Genomic DNA, 24610 nt, shown 5'->3' with positions numbered 1-24610 from the left:
ATGGCAGTTGATCATAAAGCATTCCTTACGCGGAGATTTGGGCAAGGTTAAAGAGTGGAAGAGCAGCAGTTCTGATGGGTATCAGAAAGGCAAAATACAAGACGAATCATAAAGAGCACCATACACATGAGGAAAAAAATATTGGGGTCTCAGTTCACCCCAAAACAAAGAAGTCATCGTTTTTCTCATTCTTGGATCTATTTTTCAGTATCCCTAGCTCAAACCTTTTGTAAGCTTGCCCACTCTGCGCTGACTGTAAACCTAACATGAAAATGCCCTGCAAAAGAAAGTTTTAACAAGACTAGGTATCAGGACAGGTAGTCACTGGAACATTCTTATTTTACTGCTTATAAAAAGTGTTTTTCTATTAATATAATTTTCAAAAGGATACAAGTTTTAAAGTTGGTTAGCTAGAGTTAAGTATAATACCCAGGATTTCTAAAAATGTTTTCTAACATGAAGAGAAAATAACTGATCTTATAAAATTTATCTCAAGTGCTCACATAAGCCAAACATTCATCATAATATTCCTTGTTTTTGTTTTGATTTGTTTTTTTTTTTTTAACTCTTAAAAATAGAATTAAATGTTTAGAACAGGTAGAAATTGGTCTTCAGGAGATTGACAGTTTCCATGTTATGAACATTGTCATTTTCCCATCTTGGTAAGTTTCAAAGTGGAAGTAAAACGAAATCAAGAAATTGAGATGTCAAGTACTTTTTGAAATAAAGAGGTGAAACTCAACATTGAAATGGGAATTCTTAGGAATACAATGAAAACTTGGGTATATATGTGACCCAAGAGCACAAAATTCTGTATGGTGTGTGGCACACAGACAACAATGCTATTACTCTTCTTTCCCTCCCTGCTTAGAGTCTGTTGACCTATGCATTATCTATAAATAATATAATTTATTATTCCCAGAGATTAAGTGCACATTATATGTAAAACGTAGTGTACTGTGTGGTTAAATAGCCATTTGAAGATAATACATTCACAGTGAGCTCCTGATAGTGACATGTAAAAAATTCTTGTATAAAATTAATGTATGGATTTTTAAATGACCTGACAAAAGTACATAGCATAATACTGGCTATTTGTTGGTCAGTAATCTAGAAATTCAGGAAATTAATGTTTTACTTTGGCCTGTATAAATTTGAGGAAGAATCCAATTATATTCTAATGTAATAGTGTTTTTAAAAGCACTTTGGCACCTACCTACCATCAGTTCCATTTTCTTATCAAGGAAACTATTCTAAATATCATAGTTGTGAAAGCAATTTATGGGAAGAGGCTAGGTTATATTACCTATATCAACATCGGTTACCTCTAAATGTCATTGCATATTTTAAGTTTGTAAGTTTAACTTGTTATCCCTGATTTTTTTTTTTTTAAAGCAGTAACATCTGAAATCTGTGCTTAAAATTTAAAACCTCTATCCTAGGATAATTCTTCATGTATCACAGACATCAAATATTACTCTGACAAGATGGCACCAAGCAGAAATATAGTGATAAAGTTACAAGTCTCAAAGCAGAGAGTGAGGAATTCTGGGTAATGACACTTCCTGAGGTGATCCTTAAACAGTGATAAAGAATGTCCCACACACTGTTTGGTGAAAAGAAATACACTACAATTTTACATATATAAATAGGAAAAAAATCTATTTTAAAAGAATAAAAATGAAGAGCTTTCCAGTGTCACAGCTCACTTTAAAAAATTTAAATCATGCTTTAAATTTTCAAATATTCCCCAAACACAGCACACCTTAAAAAAAAAAAAAATACTTAGGTAAGTATGCAATAATTTGGGAACTGGATAGAAGATGAAGCTTTAAAACATGGGAAGAAGGGGGAAATGACATCATTTTTTCATTTCAAAAAACAGCACTTTTTTTTCCTTAAATTACAAGCTAGCACAAGAAAAGCTAAAACACTGCTTTACAAATGGCCGCTTAGTGTTGGCACTAAGCATAGCTTACCTTTTTTTCTTAAATAACACAGTGAATTTGTAATACCTTGTTAGAAAACATGGATCAATTTATTATTCAAATTTTGTTAGTGTTTTCAATTTTTATAATTTAGCAACCGTGGAACTGAGGTATACCTTGTTGAGGGAGGTTAAAGTAATGCTTGGAAGCCTCTTTACTGTACCCCACTTTGATGACTTTGTTTATGTACACAGAACAGCAGCACACTAAACATTCACAAGCTGTGTCATATTGGCATTACAATAGTCATTTATAGAAACACAACAGCAAATGCAATAAAAACAAGTTACCCTTTTTAAAATCTGAAATGAAAAGTTTTTGATTTAAAAAAAAAAATAGCAGTAGTTCATTTAAGGAATTAGTGTCTTCTGACAGACATTAAGAAATCCAATGTCAGTTTTCAAACACTTGATTAGCCAGGTCCAAAAGATCCTTGATTTGGAGAGGGCCATGTTCTTCATGTACACTTTTTCAAAAGTTTCTTTAGAGTCTGCAACTTTTCTTAGTCTCACGTCCTTCACGTCTCTGCTGCAGGCAATGCTGTACGTCTCCCAGAGCCACATTTTCAAATGAGGGTCATCTTGACGTGTCCGGGAGACATCCTACGCATTTCTCACAGAAAATAAACTGTAAGCAGTTTCGTTAGCTTAGCAGCTCCAGTTCAGAGTCCTGTTTCTCAGTGTGTACACATGGTGCAACCATCATAGACTAGATTCTTTGGGAGGAAAGTCAACATTTGTCACCATCGTGACCACTGTTACAATGTCCTCTGTAGTAATGATATTTGTAAGTCTTTGCATCTGAGTAATTCTTTCACCTACACATCCAGCTGATAACCTGGCTTCTGCATCGTGATCCCAACATTCTTCTATCGTTTCACAGAGCATTGCCATTCCCTAAAAAGGAAAAACATACACACAAAATTTGTTTTCTAACAGTAAACAGTAATTTCTAACAGCAAACAGTAATATTTCCAAAAAGAAATTGCTATTTTTGTGAGTCAAAGTTCAAGATTAGCCAAGTTTGATATTATTTCTCAACATCCACTTACGAATATCTATTATATGCAGGAAACCGAAGAAAAGCATTAAAAAAATCAAACTTCTTAACAACGGAGACTATCACAGCAGGTAATTAGGTATTTTTAATTCAAAAAATCCCTATCCATTGCTTATAAACCAGGTCAATTTGATGCTAACCCTTGAACTGGATTCAAAACTAAGGTGTATTTTTTTAAACCAATTTTTGTTGTTTTCTTAATATCAGCATTTCTGTCTTGTAGTTAAATAGAAAAAAATATTAGAAAAGCATCCTCGAGATACTCTACCTGATTTTATCGACGTTTCCAGTTATATTTGGACCAAAATAACGAGGGCAATACTGTTCTATTCTGCACCTAAGTCTCTAGTTTTAGAGCATTCTTAACCTGAATATATCCCAATCCCAAATCAAAACATGGAGAGCAGAAAACGGCTTCCCTTTTAAATCTAGCATTAGGTGGTGATCATCAAGGTTACCCCAGTATCCACACGCTCAGTGTCAGGTACTCCTTCCCCCTGGGAAGCTTTCCAAATAGGATACAAACTCGTAGGACCACAGCAATGAGAGCCGCCTTAGGCTCTATGACTTTACCATCTTCCCTCATAGCTCTAAAATTCTCTTGTTTCCAGAACTCTAGATAGAATATCCTGTATGAATATAACCTCCCCAGAAAATCCTCCCAGAAGAAAAGTGTGCAGAGATAGAAATTATTCTCTGAAAAGCATTTTACTGGAATTTCAAATGAAAAGCTACTGTATAACTTACAGCATGTTTCTGCCAATAATCTCTTAAAACAGGCCTCTTTTTTTTATGCACAACAACTTCCTGCATATCTTCAAGAGATGGATGCTGGCCAATTTCCTCCTCAAATGGCAACATGTATTCATCTACAGGTCCTGAAATGTAAAGAAAAAAAGTCATTTTAATTCAAATCTTCCTGACTTCCAAACTGGAACAAATTTTCTGAAACATACTCTGTATCACCTTTTCCCAACTGTTAACATGCTATAATGACAGGAGAGAAACAGACTCAACTACTGCCACAGTTTGACCCAAATGCTAATTTAGGAGAAATCAAAAACTCCGTGATTTGGCATGTAAACCTGCTAAGGATTCCGTAAAGGAGCTTTCTTATCTACGGAATGAGGAATGCCAATCTCCATATGTATATAGGACAAAGGGAACTTCCCCATCAATATTTGCAAATCAAGGCTATAATGTCCCTTTAAGGTACTTTTTACAATTCAAATCAGATGGGTAAACAGTGGCGCTTCCATTTCTGACAATTTGGGGCAATGTCTTGTAACAATCTTTACTCTGTGACACACCCTAACCGCCCCTTCCCCCCCCACTCCGCCCGCCCCACACTCCGCCTGCACAACTATGTACCTGAGAGTCACACCTCTTTGCCCTCAAAAGAGCTGCCAAGAATAGTTTTTAAAAAATCACAAACATACTCTCCAAACAGGGTTCCCAACCACTCTTCAGAATGTGCCTTCACAGATGATTTATTCAACAAAATAAACGGTTCCTTTTAGGCATACTCAAATAGGAAAATGCAGTTACGAATTAATAATCTTATAAGCACTTATCCTAAATAGGAACTTCACATATGTCATTTACTTACATTTTACCTCTATGCAGTGAAGGGAGCATTACCTCTATTTTACAGATAGGAAAGAAGCTCGGAAAAGTTCATGATTTACACAAGAGCATTCAGTGGTGGAGCTGGAATTTGAATCCACCATTTGATGGAGTCATCTCTGCATGACTCCAAAGTCTGTGCTTTCAATCACTGTACTACTGACCTGCCCTTGAAGGAAACCAGTCACTGAAGAGCAATTTCCTATATAGACCTAAACCTTGTAACAGATACTCCTGGAGAGAGACTCCTGGAGAGAAGAAGGCCAACTAACATCTAACTCCACCCTGTCTATATGGAAGACTCCTCCCTCAATGCCTGGATGGCCCGTTGTCTGCTTGAGCGCTTCCAATGCCTCAGAGTATTGGCATTCTAGAGGGTCTATTCCGCTCCTGCTACAGTCCACAGGTCAGCAGCACTGGCACCAACTAGTAGCTTGTAAGCAATGTAAATAGCAGGCTCCAGCCCAGACCTACTGAGTCAGAACATGAACTTTACCAGGAGTTCAGTACATATTAAAGTCTGAGAGTTGCTGATTTTAAAGTTTACAGCACTCACTTTAGCAGTGTTCACACCATCCCCTCCTGCCCCATTTCAGACTTAGCCTGAATCTGTTAAGTATTTCATAGCACATGCAAAAGCATTTAAGAAGTGTCAGCATCTGCCCTTTTCATTTTTCATAAAAACTTCTCTGATAACCCCTCTACCCGGAAAAAAAGCATTTTTCATTCCTCTAAATTCCCATATCACTCCTTTACATTTCTCAGGTATTATATTCATCCAAAATAACTCACTGGATATGTACGTACTGAGCATGGAGCTGGACCGTTCACACTTACCTTACTCTAGAGTTAATTGTCCAGGGTATATTTTATCCCTGTAATTAGACTGCACATTACTTAAGGGCAGGGCCTTGTACATCTCCCATAACACCATATCTAATGGTTTGATTTGGAGTGTTCATATTATTAAAGTTCTTATGAAATATATTTTCCTAGAGTATCTGCCATCCAACCTACTTCTGCTTCTATAAATGCACATAATAAACATACCTCCTCTTCCACTTTGAGCCAACCTACACTGAACGTTCAAGCTTACTCTTCCTTGCATAGAACTTCTAAGCTAGAATTATATCCAAATTGCTTCAAACTTTCTTAGGTCTGGATCAACTCCCATGCCAAAGCCCTGATCTTAAAAGAATGAATGGCTGTCCATTCCTGAGCACTCTACCAAGTTCCCCTTAAAAGCACAGTACCCCAGTGGCACCTGGGTGGCTCAGTCGGTTAAGCATCCAACTTTGGCTCAGGTCATGATCTCAGTCTGTGGGTTTGAGCCCCACGTCAGGTTCTGTGCTGACAGCTCAGCACCTGGAGCCTGCTTTGGATTTTGTGTCTCCCCCTCTCTCTGCCTCTTCCCTGCTCCCACTCTGTCTCTCAAAAATGAATAAACGTTTAAAAATAATTAAAAAAAAAAAAACAACGCAGTACCCCAAATCAAATTTCATGTACCAGAGGTAGTCTGTCCTACACTGAGAAACCATTAAAGCACTCGGAAAATATTCTTACAAACACAGGTTAAGTTAGTTTAAGTACTCTACAGTTTCTTCTATGGTCTTTCACAATCTGCAGGAAGTTTTTAGGTAATTATACATTTAAAAAGATCAAGCTAATTTACATTTGTCAAGATGTTTGCCTTGTATCTGCACAACCAAAAGAAAGTGCTGTAACAAAACTGAAGAGAATAGAGGCCTTATGAGAAGAACTAAGGACTAATTTTCTCACACCAGGAATATAGTATGCAAGTTTATAATCAATCAGTGCAAATATTTATAAGACTTGAACAAGGATTTAAATAACAAAAACAAAGAATAGGAATCCTTTAGAATCAGTGTGATAGAGAATGCAGCTGGTGTTCACAATAATGTCTACATCAGCTCAGACTTTCAATGCTTTTAGGAGGCAGAATTTAACCTATGGTATATCCAAAGGCATGCTCAATTCTGTCATGGAGGACAGACTGTAAATTCCATCTGGTTAGGTATATTTTGGGCATCATGGGAGTGATGAACAGACTCAGCTGTGAGTGACTTGGGACGGAAAATCCCCCAGCTCTTCTTCATCCATCTCCTCTTGCCATGAAACTTGACTTTGGAACCTGAGGGCAGGCAGGACCTGCAGGACCTACAAAAGTAGCAGCCCTCTCCCTACATCTGGATCAGAGTTTCAAATCTAGGTTTTACCATGTACCACCTTGAAGCTAAAACTGACAATCTGCTTAATTTCTACTTAAAATTTGAGACTCAAATTGTTCACTGGTAAAACTAAGATAGTAACTACCTCCAAAGTCGTTTTAGGAAATAAGCTAGACATATGTGAAGTGCCCGGCAAAACACCTGGCAATGGTAAAGATCAATACATATCAATCAATACCTTCCCTCTCCAGCCTGCCCTCATCCCCTGCCTCCTGAATTCTCTTTAAGCTACTGGAGACCTGGAGTCTACCTAAAAAAAAATTTTGTACTTTAACATAATACCTTGAGTGTAATCATCCCTTTTCGTACATGTGTAGTAGGCAGTAGGCATATCTTTTTAAAAAATATTTTTTTCCCTTACCATCTGCAGCAGTACAGCGAGAAGCCAGTTCCCACAGGACTAATCCCATGGCGTACATATCTATCCTCAAAAATGCATCCCTTTGGAAGTTTATAGCACCCTCTAATACCTCTGGAGCCATATACCTCCGGGTACCAACCTGAAAAAGATGTTGAAAGCAAACAGTACTTATTCATTAACTTTATGAACTAGTATTTTATGATTCTGTAAAGAGAAACAAAACCAAGCATGGTCTGCTATCAGGTAAGGTAACTAAATTATGACCACCAGACTACAGAGTCCAGCAGAATTTTACTCCATTTCAAGTAGTAACAGCCAAGACACTGGAAGTGGGAAGTTTCCATCAGTAGGGATTGCTTTAACAGTACCATGCAGCTCTTAAAAAATGTGGGGGTAAACCTGGACTGATAAGGAAAGATTCCCAAAAACACTGTACAGCAAGGAACAAAACAGTATATATGCTAAGATCCTTTCTGGGCATACTTAATAAATACATCAGCAGACATGCTGGATGTTGGCTTAGAATTTTTCCCCCTTCTGGAAGTAATCACAAAAACACTGGTGGTTTTGTTGGAGACAAGGACAAGAAAAACTACTTTTCAGTTGTCCTTCTGATTCCTGTTTGAAATGTGTCTTTAAAAAAAAATATCCTTTTTGAGGGTTTCTCTTTCTCTGTTAAAAAAAAAAAAAAAAAAACTATAACAAAAAGAATTAGCCAAGTAAAGGATGGATAAACTTTTTGAAGTTCTATTTCTATAAAGTCTATAATATTTATTTATTCATGAATTCTGTCTTGGCATTCTTTATTTATATCTGTCCCTAACAATTTGGTATTTCTTAGTAATGTAACTATGGTTACCAAGCTACTATTGCTTGCTTTGGTTGACAGTATTCATATATGAACGCTTAAAAATTTTATAAGATAGCTGGGTGGATCACAATCTAATTGAGTTTTTGTAGATCTAGGGAGTAGCCCAGATAATGGGTTCCAAAAAGCTCTATCCTTAGGTGACTGATCTCTAGACTAGAAGTTAGATGATTATCTGCAAATACACATATAATTGAAGTGTTTAAAAAAAAAAAAAGGAAATAGATCACTAAGACTCCCAAGTTCAGATTTTCAATTCATTTAATAAGGAGAATGCTTTAGAGAAAGACAAAAAATAGCAGCTCTGTTTTGCTACTCTGAGTAACTATTTAATTGTACTAGGAGCAAGGATTTCTGAACACCTCCTAAAGATAAATGTATGCCATCCAAAGTAGTTTTCTTATGAAATGACAACTACCTTCAAGCATAAAATGTCCTCTTTTATGAATTAATAAGATAAAAATCTTATTTTTCTCCAGCATTCTTTGCAGTATATAAAATGTACAATAAAGTGTATTTGAAATTTTCTGGTCCATGAAATATAAAGTCAAGGGAACCACTTATGTAATTATTTTTCCTTCTCATGTAAACCAGTTGAGAGGGCACTAAAAGATATGAATGGGTCCCAAAATTATTTCATAAAAAAAGGAGGGGAGGGTTATGAGATGCCAGAGGATTAAAGTATTTCCCAATTTCAGTTTTATGATAATCACACCATCAGCTCAGACGTTTGTCCCTAGGCCTCCTGCACAATCTCCCATCTCTGTAATCTACTCCACAAGACTGCCTTCGTTCCAAACACATCTGGTGTCAACTTTTCGAGAACTATGACTGCTGACCACTGCTCTAAACCAGATTCTTATATCATTACTCAATACTGCCAAAATTTGTTATGCGATGATTCTTTAATAACTATTCTTGGAGGTCAATATACTAGGAAAAATGAAAGCTGAGAATTTGATTACCAAATTATTTCCATGATTTGAAAGATGAAGAGATAATCATACCAACTTGGTAAGGAAATGTCACCTTTCAGGTTAAACTGGTCTTCTTAACAAAAAGGTGATCTTTTGGAGTGAAAGCACCTTTACTAACCTTACAGTTTCTGAGGATAAATGTATGGATAATGTTACTTTCCTATTTGGCTCTCTTAAAGATTCCTGTTGTTGACAGCTCTTTGTACAAGATCCTGACTAGACAGGCTCATTGCACAGGGCTTTATAAGTGCTTTGAACTCTGGAGAGAATTCAGAGAAAAGCTAAGAAGTAATGAAGCACTAAAGACCAAGAAGCAAGAAACTATCATTATTGTCTGGAAAAAAAAACAGATAACAGATACACAGTAGCATGAATAGTGACTGATTATTCTGCCATTCCTCTTAGGATGATGAAGTTAACAAAACTACTGAGTTAATACTAAGAACTCCCTAAGAATTAGATTTAAATGTGCTGGATTCTAACTTGATTTGTTTTAAAAACAGAATCCCGTGACATATGTGTCTAAATTGTTTTATGAATTGATCTAAACCACTGGAGCTCCTAACAGTCTTTCACCACATGAAAATGTCTTCCTCAGCAAATTTAACGTATTACTTTCTTTAAGAGAGTCATTCTGTATTAGATGCTGAAATAATAACCACACAATAATTTTAGAACAATTCAATCCAGATATGCCATTCTAAGAAAATATGGGACAAGATTATTCTTTCTTACAGTTTATAGTTATCATCCTTACCTGTCCATGGGTATCACCAGCAGACTTGCCAGCCTCAAATTTTAACGCCAACCCAAAGTCTGCAATGCAAGCTGTCAGGTTGTTTTTCAACAGCACATTTTTACTTTTGATGTCCCTTGCAAATAAAAAGACAAAGTATTCAAATTAATTTTAAACAAGTTATTTCTTAAAAATTTTCATTGAAAGGGAGAAAGGAGTGTATACTATAGAAGTCTGATACACAGAAAAAAGGAGAGGGAGAAAAAGCTTAAGCAAATTCCCCCTATACCATGAAGTACACAAGTAGAGTGACAAACTCATTTTTCATAACATGGACAGTAAGGAACTTTCTCCATGAAGTAGTTTTTTAAAGAGCTGCTATTCTAAAAATACTGTCTAGGTCATTCCTTCCTACCTACCTACCAAACGTAAAATTGTTTTTTGAGGTAATAAGAATATTTCAGAGTTTATAGTTGGAGAAACTCCCACTGAAACTGAAATTTAAGAAACCAAACAAAGAATATTCAAACAAAATGAACTGGCCTATTGGTACAGGCCTACATGTTAGAATGGTCCCTTAGCGGTTCTTATATTCATAAGCTTTGTTGTAGAAAAAAGCATCTCTAAGAATATGTAACATCTCTAAGAATGTGTAACAGAAATTTTTCACCGTAAATATAAACAGCTCCAGCTAGATCCTGGTGTTCTGAAGAGTAACCATTTTAAAACCATGAGGTATCTTCTTCTACACACTAGCTTCAAGGATTCATCCTAGAGATTACTATACTCTAGCTAAATACATCTATGCCATGAGCAGTGGTTAAATTTATGTGCCCAGACACAGAACGAACAGTGGAACACAGGAGGCAACAGGTACACACCCACGAATGCTATAAAAACCAATCAGTTTTCACCTCAGAAGATTTTTTGGAACCTTACTCCCAATAATCTTTGGGGATGCCAAAGAATGAATTCCCTATAGGCCTAGGTGAGGTAAGCAAAAACCCAGGAAGAGACCGACTATATGCAGGAAGGTGAGAAAAAAGGGGAGCTCTTTCTGAGGTGGAAGTTATTCAAGATTTGCAAAATCAGAAGCTATGCTAGAGTTGAATTAAAAGAAATGCCTCCCAGGAACCCAAAACACCCAACTGTTGGCCCTCAGCTAAGTATCTGTTAAATGAATCGGTTCATAACTACTTTTAAAGCAAATCTTTTTTGTTTCATTGAAGTATAGTGGACATGCAACATTACATTAGCTCCAAGCTTACCACACAGTTATTCAGGAAATCTATACATTCTGCTGTGCTCACCACAGTGCAGCTACCATGTGTCACCTACAACACCACTGACTATATTCCCTGTGTTGTACCTTTTAACGCCATGACTTATTCCTTCCATAACTGGAAGCTTCTTGCCCATTCCCCTTTACCCATTTTGCCCATACCCCCCATCTCCCCTCCCCTCTGGCAACCATCAGTTTGTTCTCTGTATTTTTGGGTCTTTTTCCAAAGCAACTATCTTTAAATTGAATACAAGAAGACAAACTGATCCCATGTTTAAAGGAACTAACATTTTCCCTCTTGAAGGTATGACAATCGTTGGGTCCAACTACTATTGCTTCACTGATGAAGGCAATTGACTAAACCCAGTTATCCAAATGATGCCTCCTTCTACCTCAGCTCAGGTAGTGATCACATAGTCATTACAAACATAAGAAAAAAAGGTAACTCAAAGTCTCTCCATAATTATATCTAATAATTATCCTTGAAATAAATCATGTTTTGAGGCAAAACAAATTTCTTCCTTTGTGATAGATAAAATACATTTTCAATGTTATCCATGCTTTCAGAAATGAGACAAAACGTAAGTCAATAATTAAATTTTGCTAATGATATTAATATATACATTATCCAAAATACTTCCTAGCCAATCTCAAAGCCAATGTGAAAAAGAAATGAAAATCAATTGCCTCCTATAGCATGGTTGGAGAATTAGGGGGAAAATAAATTTTCCACAAGATTATTAAAAATTTAAATAATAAATATTGACTTATTTGGGAAAACAGTATAAGTTTTAGCTCTACCTGTGAGATATGGCAGGTTTGTGGCCATCTTTTAGGCCAGGTATATCCTCATGTAAGTATGCCAATCCTCTTGCCATGGTTTCTGCAATATGACACAATTCGTTCCAAGAGACCACATTAGCCTTTAGAAAGTCTGACAGTGAACCCTAAAGAAAAGGGCGGGGGGGAGAAACAACTTATGCTCTTGATAAAAGTCATATGACATGGAGACTTTACTTTTAAGAAATGATAGGAGGCAACATATCTTTACTTTTAGTGAATATTAACATCTAAAAATCCATTTTTCTGGAATGGTTCAAGTTTCCTCTTAGTAAACATTTGAGTAGGAAGGAATACCCCTAATCTTTAAAGTTTTGCTACAAGACACAGTCGACTTCCTCCTATTTAGAAGGCAGGAGTTAAAAAAAAAAAAAAAAAAAAAAAAAGACTATTTGAAAATTTAAGTTCAAGAAATATTTAAAAAGTTAAAATATACAGACTACAGAGATGTTACACCATAGGACTGGGAAACCCAAAATTAAGACCAATAAACTATGTCAGAATCTTCCTCTAAAGATTATTGCCATCCTTTTGGTCAAGAATTTAGGGAAGTATAAGAGCCACTTATATCTGGCAGCGACGAAACTGACTGCCAAGGAGAACACAATTTCCTATTTCATTAAAATGTACTTTCACACTAAATCTGAAAGTAGAAAAATTGAGGAAAAATAGCAGGTATGTTTTAGTGATAACTACTCTACAAATCAGTGACAGAACAAAGATCATCAGATAAATCTCTTGCCTCTATTTTTGTCACAGGCTACACTGTGAGAAACAAAATTCAAGCTAAAAAAATGGTCCGTGTAATAAAAATGGATCACGTATGGTAAATGAAAATTACTAAGCACTAGCTACACTGAAATAATTATTTGTGAGAGAGGTATAAAACTGCAGCACGAGAAATAAGGGACAGAAGACTGGTATTATGTAAGTAGAGAGTTAGGTGAAAAAGTTGCCATCTTTGCTCTTATTTTTTTTTTAAATTTGTAAATATTAACTGTCTATAATAACATACTGTTCCCAGAAAAATAAATCTGAGCGATTTGTGGCCAACATTAAGTAGGTAAGCCAACCCTGATCTGGAGTTAAAATGAAAAGTAGTTTTTACCTTTTCATGAAATGCTGTGATTAGCCAAAGGTCCACATCAACACTGGTGCCTCGTTTTTCTGCACCAATGAACTGTAATATGTTCTCATGTTTCATTCCAGGTAAACTATAAACTTCATATTCATTTTGCCATGACTGTTTGTCCTAGAGTTAAAAAGAAGGAATGGTAAGAATGCAAAGAACACAGGCAAATAAACCATATCTAAGAGATAACTGAAGTAGATTCTAAGGCAAAATTTAAAAATAAAGCTGTGTGTTAAAAGACTCTTTGATTTCATCTTATTTTTTCATAAAAGGAATCTGACAATAAGGTAACAACTCCATCACAAATGCCTGCCCTGCCCCATTCGCTCAAACATTCTTTTTTGTGTTTCTTGCTTGTAAATATAGGAGTTAGCAGAAATGCCATACTTCTGTATCTAACGATGGTAATACATTCTGCTTACAATTTAGTACTGTAGTGTAATTTTATCATGGTATGAAGTTACTTGTGTTTATTCAGAATAATCTCTGTAAGATATGAATTTCAGGTAGAACGACTTCATCTCAACAGAGGACAATGTTTTTGTTCAAAGACTAACATTATATCAAACATTCTTAACAAAATGTTGAGAATACCCCGCAAAGTCAATAGGAGAGCAATAGGGTATAAATAGGCAATACAATAATTTTAAATACTATACGCTCATTTGTGCCTGCAAGTGATCCATGCTTACTACATGTCTACTTATAAAGAATTAGTTTCTCTTCACAATGGAATAATAAAAGTTTGAGGCACCATAGCATAATGGTTAGGAACCCTCTGGATCCAAACTATGTTAAGAACCTTTGCCAAGTTACATCATCATTCAGTTACCTCATTAACAAAATGGAGACTACAGTGTCTGCCCACAGAGTTGTTGTATTATAGGTATACTGTATGTTTTATTCTATGTATGAGTACTGTATCGATACGTATTACAGAGTACACATATGTGAAGCACCTCTACCTGACACAACAGAAGCACTCAATAAAACATTAGCTACTGTTATTCTTGCTGTTGTTACCTTTATGTTAATATCCAAAGGCCTTTCTCTAATTTTTTTTTTAAGTTTATTTATTTTGAGAGAGCAGAGGAGAGGCAAAAACAGAGGGAGACAGAGGATCCCAAGCAGGCTCCACACTGTCAGCGCAGAGCCCAATGTGGGGCAAGAACCCACGAACCATGAGATCATGACCTGAACCAAAATCAAGAGTCGGATGCTCAACCGACTGAGCCACCCAGGCACCCCAGCCTTTCTCTCATTTTTAAGCTTCTTCCAACAATGAAAGAAGAACCCTGAATTTGTGAATATTAGCAGTACAGACCCAACTCTTCCTCTAAGAACTATAGTTTTAAAATATCTGCATTGCTACCAAAAAAAAAAAAAAAAAAAAAAAGGTAAAAAACTTCTTCACCAACTCTAACAGGCTTTAGAGGAGGCAAGAAAGATAAAAGATAGGTATATTAATTTGACTGTATAACTTTGGAATAAGGAAGATCTGTGAAGATACAGTGGTGGAGCCTGCATCACCAAACCCAACCAGGATTGCAATACCACACATGGCATTAGCTAGAGGGGTGTATAAGCAAGAGACAAGGAAGAAGAAATCATCATAGATCGATACCACCAATGGAATAAAACAAAACATAAGAACAGCTCAGAGGTGCATTAGACCAGGGTTTTATGAGGTAAGCCGCCTTTAAAAGAAAAATAAGTCGGGGTGCCTGCGTGGCTCAGTCAGCTGAGCGTCCAACTTTAACTCGGGTCATGATCTCACAATTCATGAGTTTGAGCCCCGCATCTGGCTCACTGCTGTCAGTGCAGAGCCCGCTTCAGATCCTCCATCCCCTTCTATTTCTGCCCCTCCCCTGGGTTCTTTCTCTCTCTCTCTCTCTCTTAAAAAAAAAAAAAAAAAAAAGATGAATAAATACTTTAAAAATTAAAAAAAGGGAAAGAAAAACAAGTCCACAGTAAACCAATTACTGGGCATCCTGATTCACTGCCTCTGATAATTCACCAAACAAAATGAATCAGTCCGGGTAATAATACCTTTAAATAACTCTAAAACAAGCATGCTATTCTATCATTCTTCTGTTTTCTGATAATGTCAATGGGACATTAAAAGTTATCCAATGAAATTATATTATTGGAATCCTCATCTTCATTTTGCACTTCTGTAGAATTTTTATTGGCAAAAGATCTCCTGTGTGTTCATTTATTGTATTTCCACCACTCCAAAGACTACTGTACAATTCCATGCCTCAGATGAGAAGACGGACAAAAGGGGTAACATTTTCCTCAGTATCACAAAGAACCACCTTGAAATATATGGTTTGTATTTTCAGACTGTTTCTGAATTATACTAATCGAGCCAGGTGTATCTTTTAAAAAATATGTGCAGATCAGAAAAATACAATAACATACCTGTATTGGAAATATTTTCACAGCTACATATTCATTGAGCAACTGGGCTTTCCAAACACAACCAAATCTTCCCCTTGCTTTCACTTCTAATAACTGTAGTGGCTTCAAACCTAGTAACGGAGAAGGTGGGGGTGGTCCTGGGTCCTAAGATAAACAATAATGATAATATTAAAAAGCAGCACACAATACATATCAATTCTAAATATGAGAAAAAAGGGAGTATACTGAGGAATCAATTGACAGAAATGGTAAACACATACAAATGACATTAACTTCAGTCTTGCCCAAACTGATTTCTCAAGCATTACTAATTATTTATAGTGATCATAAGGCAAGCCACTTGAATCAAGAGTTTTCATAATAACATTCAGTGAATAACATTCACTACTGCTATCTAAGTACAGCAGGAGAAATCTCAAATCATTTTTAGTCTCACTAATTTTCTGGACTAAGATTTTCTGTGACTTTTAGGATATTACTTAACAGTATTTCAATGGTTTCATCTAGTTGATACTTCATTAGAAGAGGAGGATTTTAAAAGTGCCAGCAACAGCAAGTTATGACTATGTCTCAAAGAAAAATACTCCTCAAAATCCACTACTTTCCCCAGTGACTGTTTATCTTTAATCTCAGAAATGCCCATAGTCCTTCTCAAACACACTGCAAATAAGTGTATCAAAGCACCTAAGAGAAATATTTTGAATAGCCAAACTATTACGTTCACTCTGATTTTTCAACCTATTAGCAATTCATCCCTTTGCTTATAATTACCAAATTGACCAGAAATAAAAATTATTAGTGTTCTGAGTCTGACTGGCAAAGAAAGTACAAATTATAATCCAGAAAATGAGTGGTCACTGTAGTAGATGTACAAGGTAAGTAAAACGAAAGAGAAGAGTACTGCTACAGGTAATTTAAAAAATGGAGGAAATACAGTATGTGAACAGGAGCACATTTATGAAATACAAGGGAATCCTCCCTATACGAACTCCTCACTAGGAGCCTCGTATCAGTTCAAGATCTACAACTAAAACAAGATGTAGGAAGCCTTCAGAAAAGCTTCCAGAGCAAAGTAATAAAAATGTTTGAAAGGCTGCATAATGAGTATTGTAAGGAGGAACTAAAATTTCTGTGGCAACAGCAACAGACACTGTGACCCTGGATGGCATCTAAGTCGCTTGGAAAGAGTGTGCCATACCCTTATCCATGCAGCTCTCTTTCCCTTTCCTCTCAAGACAAAAATCTCTTCTAATGCCCTAAGACTGTCAGTGCTCCCTTTAGGTATTATTCAGCCTATTGGTGGCACTCAAGAATTTTAAAAGTTGACATCTACATTAGAAAGACCCTCAAAAAATAGAAACATTGCAAGGTATAAAAGAGGAAAAATGTGCAATTTCACTGTGGGCAATCTTTATAACATGGCTTGAGAATTCCTATTTTAAAATAGGAGGATAAACTAGAATACTTCCTGTAACTAATTTCAACCTCAAATGTTTATTTTTAAAATGTCTACAAAAGCTGCTTTTCCTTCACACATTGAAAAGATGAAAGGTTATACAGTAGAGCTAAAGAGTGCTGCGGTTTCACAGAGTGAGGTGTCTGGGAAGTCAGATACAAATCTTAGAGAAGTATGGCCCCCAAAGTTACGATTCTCAGTGGGAGAGGACAGAAGAATCTATGGAGAGGTTTTTATCAAAACTAAACCTACCCTACCTCATTTCTTGACTGGTCACTTATAACTGTAATAAGAGATTCTACTGAAAAAGAGTATGTTATTTACGTGGATGTGGAGACAGGAGAAAAAAAGGTTGAAAACTACTCTTGCGGAGGCAAGAGAAACCACTCATGTTCAAAATCCAAGAATTATTAGATAACTGCATAAACTAATTAACGTTAACAGAAAAATTTATGTTTGAAAAACTTTATAAGCATTTTTTTTAATGTTTATTTATTCTTGAGATAGAGGAAGAGACAGAGCATGAGCAGGGGAGGGGCAGAGTGAGAGAGGGACACAGAATCCGAAGCAAGCTCCAGGCTCTGAGCTGTCGGCACAGAGCCCGATGCAGGGCTTGAACTCAGGAGCTGTGAGATCATCACCTGAGCTGAAGTCGGACGCTTAACCGACTGAGCCAACCAGGTGCCCCTGAAAAACTTTAAAATTACTATAAAGTTAAAATCAATGATTTCCCCCCTTCTTTAGAAATAAGTCAGAAACGTCAAGTTGTCAAAGCAGGGATAACAAAAACTAAAGTATGCAGATAAGAGCTGAAAGGTGAAGAGGCAAAATAACGAGGTAAAGAATAGAATCGCTCTTTACTTAAACATTAAGATTTTGAATAACTTTAATATAAATTGATAATGTCTCTTGATAACATTCTATATTACCAATTCTGTTCTAAAGAGTACCAACCACACAGCTAGGATTTAGTCTATAAAACAGTATTGAGATGACTTAATCCACATCTCAAATTAAGAATATGTCAGCAGTTCAAAATAATACTAACCTTAATTTTAGGAAACATGCAAGAACTCTCAATGTCTATACTTAGGGGGAAAAGATCACTGAATAGTTTCTAAGTGCAAAGATAAACTTCAAGGTTCCCATAAGTTTCCAAGGTTTTGTTTGGCAAGTTCTAAGCTACCATTATTTCAGTAAAGCATCTTAGGTCACTCTCCCAATGACATTACCATTCTATTCAGTATTATATCATAACAACCTGAAAACAGACTGTTGTCAAAATTACTTATAAATAAAAAGCTTAAATTTAAGAACACTGGCAAATTTTTAAAGGGTGAGGAAAAGGTCTACAAAAACACATTCGTATAAAATCTCAAAACTTTTAGAAATGATACATGTGTTTTTAAATAATACTCTATAATACTTAAAAGTTGAGACTCAAAATGAGCTAATGAAGTACAGCTAACTGAATAAAATATATAGTGCCAAATCAATATACCTTTTTGTTTTAATGAAAAATTACTAGAATATTCTATGTCATACTTTTCAACTCTTCATTAAATTTATAAGACGCTTTAACTGTATCTCTAATATTTGGCTTTTATTTATCCTATTATCTAAGAATATCAGAAATTATTTTCAGTTTATGAGCATCATTATACTAATTTACCCACCAAAAGTCAATGCAGTTCACGCTTGAACAACATGGGTTTGAACTTCAGCGGTCCACTTATTATGTTTCTTTTTTCTTCCAATAAATATAATGCAATGTATTTTCTCTTCCTTATGATTTTCTTAACATTTTTTTGTCTCTAACTTACTTTATTGTAATAATAAAGTAAGTATGTATATCAAACATACAACATACAAAATATATGTTAATCAATGGTTTGTGTTACCAGTCACAAAATTTAGTACTTTGATGGGGGTAAAAAGTTACATGCAGATTTGACCGTGTAGGGCGTCGGCACTCCCTTCACCCCGCATTGTTCAAGAGTCAACTGTACTTGATTCTAGGAATAAAGATTTATACCTTTAAAATATATCAACAACCCAAAGAGACAAATTCAGATTTAAACTTCATAATGACATCAACATTCTGATGTTATCCATAAAACATGTCTTCGCCCTGCTACAGAGAAAACCACCTTTTAGGGAGCCATGGTAAGGTGTGCAGAATTCCTGAAAACTTGCCCTAAGTCTCTAGTTCTCTTGCAATAAATACCCATGCTACTTTGCACAGTTAAGAAGACATGTATTAGAACATAGCTCTGATTACATCTCTTCTTTACCCATTTGTATATGAAAATTATACAATTCTGGCATCAGAAGACCTCATGTTGAGAAACAACAAATGGCAGTAGCTGAAAAAAAGTGCACCTACCCAAACACCACTACCCTCTAGAATTACAAAATCAAGACTGGAATAAATTAGTACAAGTGAAGAGCTGCAAAGTAGTCTGTGATCATTTTCTTTATTCTGAGTTCTCAAGGGTGAGAAGGGTGAATTCTAATCTAAAATAAAGCCTTAATCTCTAGACAGCAAAAGATGAACTGGCTAGCCCATTTGCTACAGAGGCTAAAGATGCAAGAAACTATGTGAAAATATAGATTTCATGTTAAAAGATAATGGGTTCAACCAGAAAGTCAGCTCCTGTTAAAAATGTGCATACGTGAACATTTAAGCTAGTGACATTTCTAGCCACTAGGGGTTAATGTCTACTCAACTAAAACCGTTGTGTCTACATTCCAACTTAGATAAGTATAAATGCTGGTAACGATTCCTTGAAAACCAAAACTATTACGTGGCAAATCAATCATGTTTTTAATACTAAAAGTGGTAAAAAAAAAAATCATAACAAATTTATAAAGGATGCACAATAAAGCAACAACGACAACAAAAATCTGAAAACAAAATGTTCAGTATGCATCCACAAAAAGTTCCACAACCATAAAACAAACATCAATGCATCTTACCTCTATCATTATATGAAAGGCGTGCTTGTGAAGAAAAAACACAGGCAAAAGAAATTACGATTTATATCAAGAATGAAATGAAAAATGACACATCAGTTACAAAAGTGAAAGAAAGAGAATAATGATTTAGCTTTTTAAAATTGGCAATGATCCAATTTATCATATTTTTAAAATAAAAGTTGGGAACACTTTCCTTATAAACAGAGGAAAGTAATATCAAACAAACAAAAAACTTGGACATTACCTTTCAGATAAGGGGTATTATTATATACATGGTTCTGGTATGACCCCAAGTTACCTGATCCAATAAACTTCCGAGTCTTAAGTAATTGTTACGTGTTTTTCTAAGAAGTTCTAGAGTCTCAACTGGAAGAGTAAAATGAGCAATTTAATTGAGAAAATATCTTGGAATTGGCTTCTGGACACGAGAGGGCAGTATTGCCTTTAACAAAAACCAGGAGCAGCACAGGAGACATTTTTATGTAACTAGAAGTTGGTTCTCAGCCCACACTCTAACAGTTGTTTTACGAATCTCTAAAATCTATTTCCTGAACTGCTTCACTCCCTTTTCACGGAAGACAGTAGAATCATAATAGAAAAATGTTCCTGATGTCTTTGTGTGTGCAACATAAACAATATACTAGGGTAAGAAAATAAGACTGAGGAAAAAATTTTAAAAATGAGATTTAAGTAGAACACAGTGACAGGCCAGGCCCACTGTTGACTACTTACTAGCCACATAAGAGTGAAGAAGTCAAGTAGTGGTGGCCATGAGAACAAGTATCCATACATATTTTTTAGTCTGAGGACACTTAGATACTGCCAAGACTTTTGAAAATAAGATTTTCATTTTCCCAGTCATCCTAATATAGTTAAGGGCCTAAATTTATAATTAAGAGAAATACTGTCACCAATATAAAAATCCCCTCCTTCAAATCCCCTCCAATCACTGAGTATAACCGCCATTTCTAATATCTCTACAATATTTATACAGAGAATAGCACTGATTTGACAACTCATTTATCTGCACCAGCAGCTTAGTTTTTCTTCCTTCTTGATTTTTCTCCTATGATAATGGTTCAGGATTATTTATAATTCATCTAAACGGCTTAGCTAATCCTACTATCACAACATCTTATCAGTACTCCAGAGTAAAATTCATCTCTTTGAAAGAAATACATGCCAAATGAATAACTAGACTTTAGCTTCCCAGGGCATAGGTATGTCTCGGGTTTTGTTTTACAAGGAATTGTAACAGGGATAATAAACCTACCACTGCAAGTAACACTGTGCAAGTATGTGCCATCCATGCATCTTACCAAAAAGTCTATCTTTGCTCAATATACTTCTCAATAAATGAACATGAGAATAAATCCTAGAATGATCAAGCTAAACAAGAGATGCCAACGACAGGCCTCAATGTGTAAACTATGTTACAAAATAAAAGGGTCAAAACAGAATCCAAAAAAATTAAATCACTGAAATACATGGATAAAAAGCAACCAAGCCAAACAAACAAACACACAAAAAACAATCTGAATTCACAACACAGAAAATGAAACTTGACTATCATGCACTATAACTGGAGAGAACAGTAAAAAACAAATCAGCACATTAATGTCAAGTCATTAGGCTCCTGGATGCGAAAGAGACTTCGCTGCTTATTCCATAAGGGGGAAAGAAATTTAACTAAATTATATTGCCAAATATCAGAAAATAATGACTAGGACTTCTCCATTCACTCAACCAATCTTTACTGAGCGCCTACTTTGCGCCAGACACTGACTATCTGGCTTCTCGTGATGCTTACTACAGTGTGGGGAAGTAAGACTAATCAAAGATACCACACTAATGAATGCATAATTATGAAATAATTGCAATAAAAAGAAATTCAGTATCCTGAGCACCTGTAAGGAGAAAACTGACTTACACTGGCAGGTTAAATAAGATTTTCCTGGGGAGAGGATCCTTGAAAAATGGAGTAAGTACTAGAGGGAGACAGATTAGGTACGACAATGGCATTGGGATACAATGACTCGTGCAAACAAATGGTTACTGGGTCTATTTACTGAGAACGAAGTTTGGAGAGATTATTTCCCTGAATGTTAACTATTTGGAAATATCTAATTGCTGATGTTTAGTAGGCAGTTAGATATACAGAACAGGAATACAAAGAAATCTTTCTAGATTACAGATTCTGGTTCATTTATATACTATAAACATATAGGACATATACTATGAATTTTCTCCTATTTACTACTTAAATCATTCCAAGATTGATATATTTTATGTGTGTGTGTATGTACATACACATATGTGTATATATACATACACACACATACATACACACACATATATACATATATATATCTAACAGGGGGATAACTCACTAAGTATCTTCTTAGGACCTCAAGAAGAATTAAGGACCCCTCCTACCCCCTGCCCCCTACACAAAGTATTTGAAAACCGACCAATTCTGAATTTGTCTCATCTTAGTCATCTAATTATCTCATGCTGTAGGAAATTTTACAGTTGCTAATTTTAAAAAAGACTATTGCCAAGCAGACAGAAATAGAATATATAAAGAAATAATATAGTGTATGTATCAGAACAAATGTTTCTGAGCTAGGAAGACATTATACATTAACAGATTCAATAATATTGATACCGCCAAATGCACAGCCATCATTCTATCCAGTTAGATCTTCAAAATTCCACTGTGATGCACCAACTCCTACTTCCTCCAGTTTCTCTCAACTAACTCCTGAAAGCAAGGCAAAGGCAGACAGAGGTGGATGAGACAGTTCCATAATAAGTTCTGAGTAAGTTCCCTAAGGAGAAGGTAGCTCCTCAGGGTAGTTAGCAGGGGGGAGGTTAAAAGTCTGAAGAGACCAATCTCCTTCTTGCCACTGCTCAAAAGCATCAGGTTTATTATTAAGGATAGAAGAAATTTTTATTTATTTTAGCATTTGTATTCTTCAAGTAAAGCTGCAAAAAGGAAAAGGATCACTACATATTCTATAAATTATGGCGTGGTAAGATGGTTATGTTTACCTACAGGGTTATATGTACTTACTATAAAAGCTATTTTGACTTTATAAATATTCGTTGTTTATATTTTTTAATGTTTTTTTTTTTTTTTGAAAGAGAGAGAGAGCATGAGTGGGGAAGGGCAGAGAGAGGGAGACACAGATTCCAAAGCAGGCTCCAGGCTCTGAGCCATCAGCACAGTGCCCCACGTGGGGCTCAAACCCATGAACCGTGAGATCATGACCTGAGCCGAAGTCGGACGCTTAACCAACTGAGCCACCCAGGCACCTCTTGTTGTTTATATTTTTATATAAACAGTAACTCAAAGGGTATACAAGGTTGTATCTGAGAAGGGAAACGTTTTGGAGATGAAGGATACAAAAGGGACTTCAACTTTATCAATAATGTTTTATTTCAATTACGTTTTCCTAAAGATCCAAAGTAGATGTAAGAAAATGTCTGTTCTGAGTGGTAGGTGTTTGTAATATTTTTCTCAAAACTTCCCTGTATTTTGCTCCTTTATTTATGACATAAATGTAAATAAAGATTTAGTTATCAGCCAAAAAAACAAAATACTTTAAACATACTTTATATACTCTGATCATCCTCTTTATCCTACTTTAGTTTTTTACAGACCCCACCTAATTACTTACTGGAATAAATAAGCCACTCAATTAAAATCATTTCAGTGAATAATAATCCTTGGATATAAATGCCCAGACTCTACCATTCCAAAGACTGACACTAGAGCAAGACACTTCACCTATCTGTCCTTTGTTTTTCTTGTCAATAAAATGGACTTAATAAAACAAAACCTATATTTGGGGTGTTGAAAGATTAATCTGTGTAAAGTGCTCTGTGTAGTCCTTGACAGAGTACTCAAAATGAAATTTTTTATTACGCTAATTTCAAAGTATTGGCATATAAATATGTATCTTCAATGGCTTCAATAAATACAACTTCGAGTACAATTCTGAAGTTGTTACTCTGGAGCAATAATAGCTAACAGGTTTTGAGCACGTATCATTAGATAAGCGTCCCAGATATGGCTCCTGGTCACTATATAACTGGAGTCAGACATTTCTCCTCTTTTCCTCCACTCTTGCTCCCTTCTTACTCTGCCTGTCATTGCCAAGCTGCAAAGCCAAACAACCAATCAACCAACCTATTTTTTGTTCCCTTATATACTAACTGTGGGCTTCAAAAGGGAAGAACTGTCCCTCCGATGCTTATCACCACACATCAGCATGATGCCCAGCACACAACAGGCTCTCAAGCATTAGGTGAGTGGTTAAACTAAAACAAAACAAACCCGAACGAACACCGAACACCCGACAGCCTATGTGATACAAGCAGCTTTTCACTAACAAATGGGCCTTTTCATTTTATTGTCTCAAATTAACAGAAAAGATTTGACAGTGATGAAGTAGCTAGGAATGAAGGAACAGATCTACGATGAGGTCCAGGAAGTAGAGTTGAGAGAAAATCAAAGTCACTTCTTCCTATCTTCCATCTTGCCAGATAAGAAAAAAGAGAAATTTTTTATTTTTTTTAATGGTTATTTAATTTTTGAGAGAGAGACAGAGCTAAGCAGGTGAGGGGC

The 24610-nt window shown here is 35.7% G+C and overlaps 1 protein-coding gene across 1 annotated transcript in view; it reads right to left on the bottom strand.

The window, feature by feature from the left end:
- Nucleotides 1-531: 531 nt before the first annotated feature.
- Nucleotides 532-24610, bottom strand: part of ACVR2A (activin A receptor type 2A) — an 82371-nt gene continuing 58292 nt past the window's right edge. Inside the window, exons 5-11 of the mRNA XM_015068367.3 lie at nucleotides 15543-15686; nucleotides 13095-13238; nucleotides 11948-12093; nucleotides 9886-10000; nucleotides 7284-7422; nucleotides 3795-3925; nucleotides 532-2884 (exon numbers count right to left, since the gene is read on the bottom strand). Of these exons, the coding sequence (XP_014923853.1) occupies nucleotides 2690-2884; nucleotides 3795-3925; nucleotides 7284-7422; nucleotides 9886-10000; nucleotides 11948-12093; nucleotides 13095-13238; nucleotides 15543-15686 (1014 nt within the window). The 3' untranslated portion in view covers nucleotides 532-2689. The remainder of the gene's footprint in view (nucleotides 2885-3794; nucleotides 3926-7283; nucleotides 7423-9885; nucleotides 10001-11947; nucleotides 12094-13094; nucleotides 13239-15542; nucleotides 15687-24610) is intronic.

The sequence above is a fragment of the Acinonyx jubatus genome, chromosome C1, assembly GCF_027475565.1.
Source record: "Acinonyx jubatus isolate Ajub_Pintada_27869175 chromosome C1, VMU_Ajub_asm_v1.0, whole genome shotgun sequence".
In the NCBI taxonomy this organism is placed as follows: domain Eukaryota; kingdom Metazoa; phylum Chordata; class Mammalia; order Carnivora; family Felidae; genus Acinonyx; species Acinonyx jubatus.
Note: the sequence above shows the minus strand (reverse complement) of the source record. Positions and strands in the feature narration are given on the sequence as shown.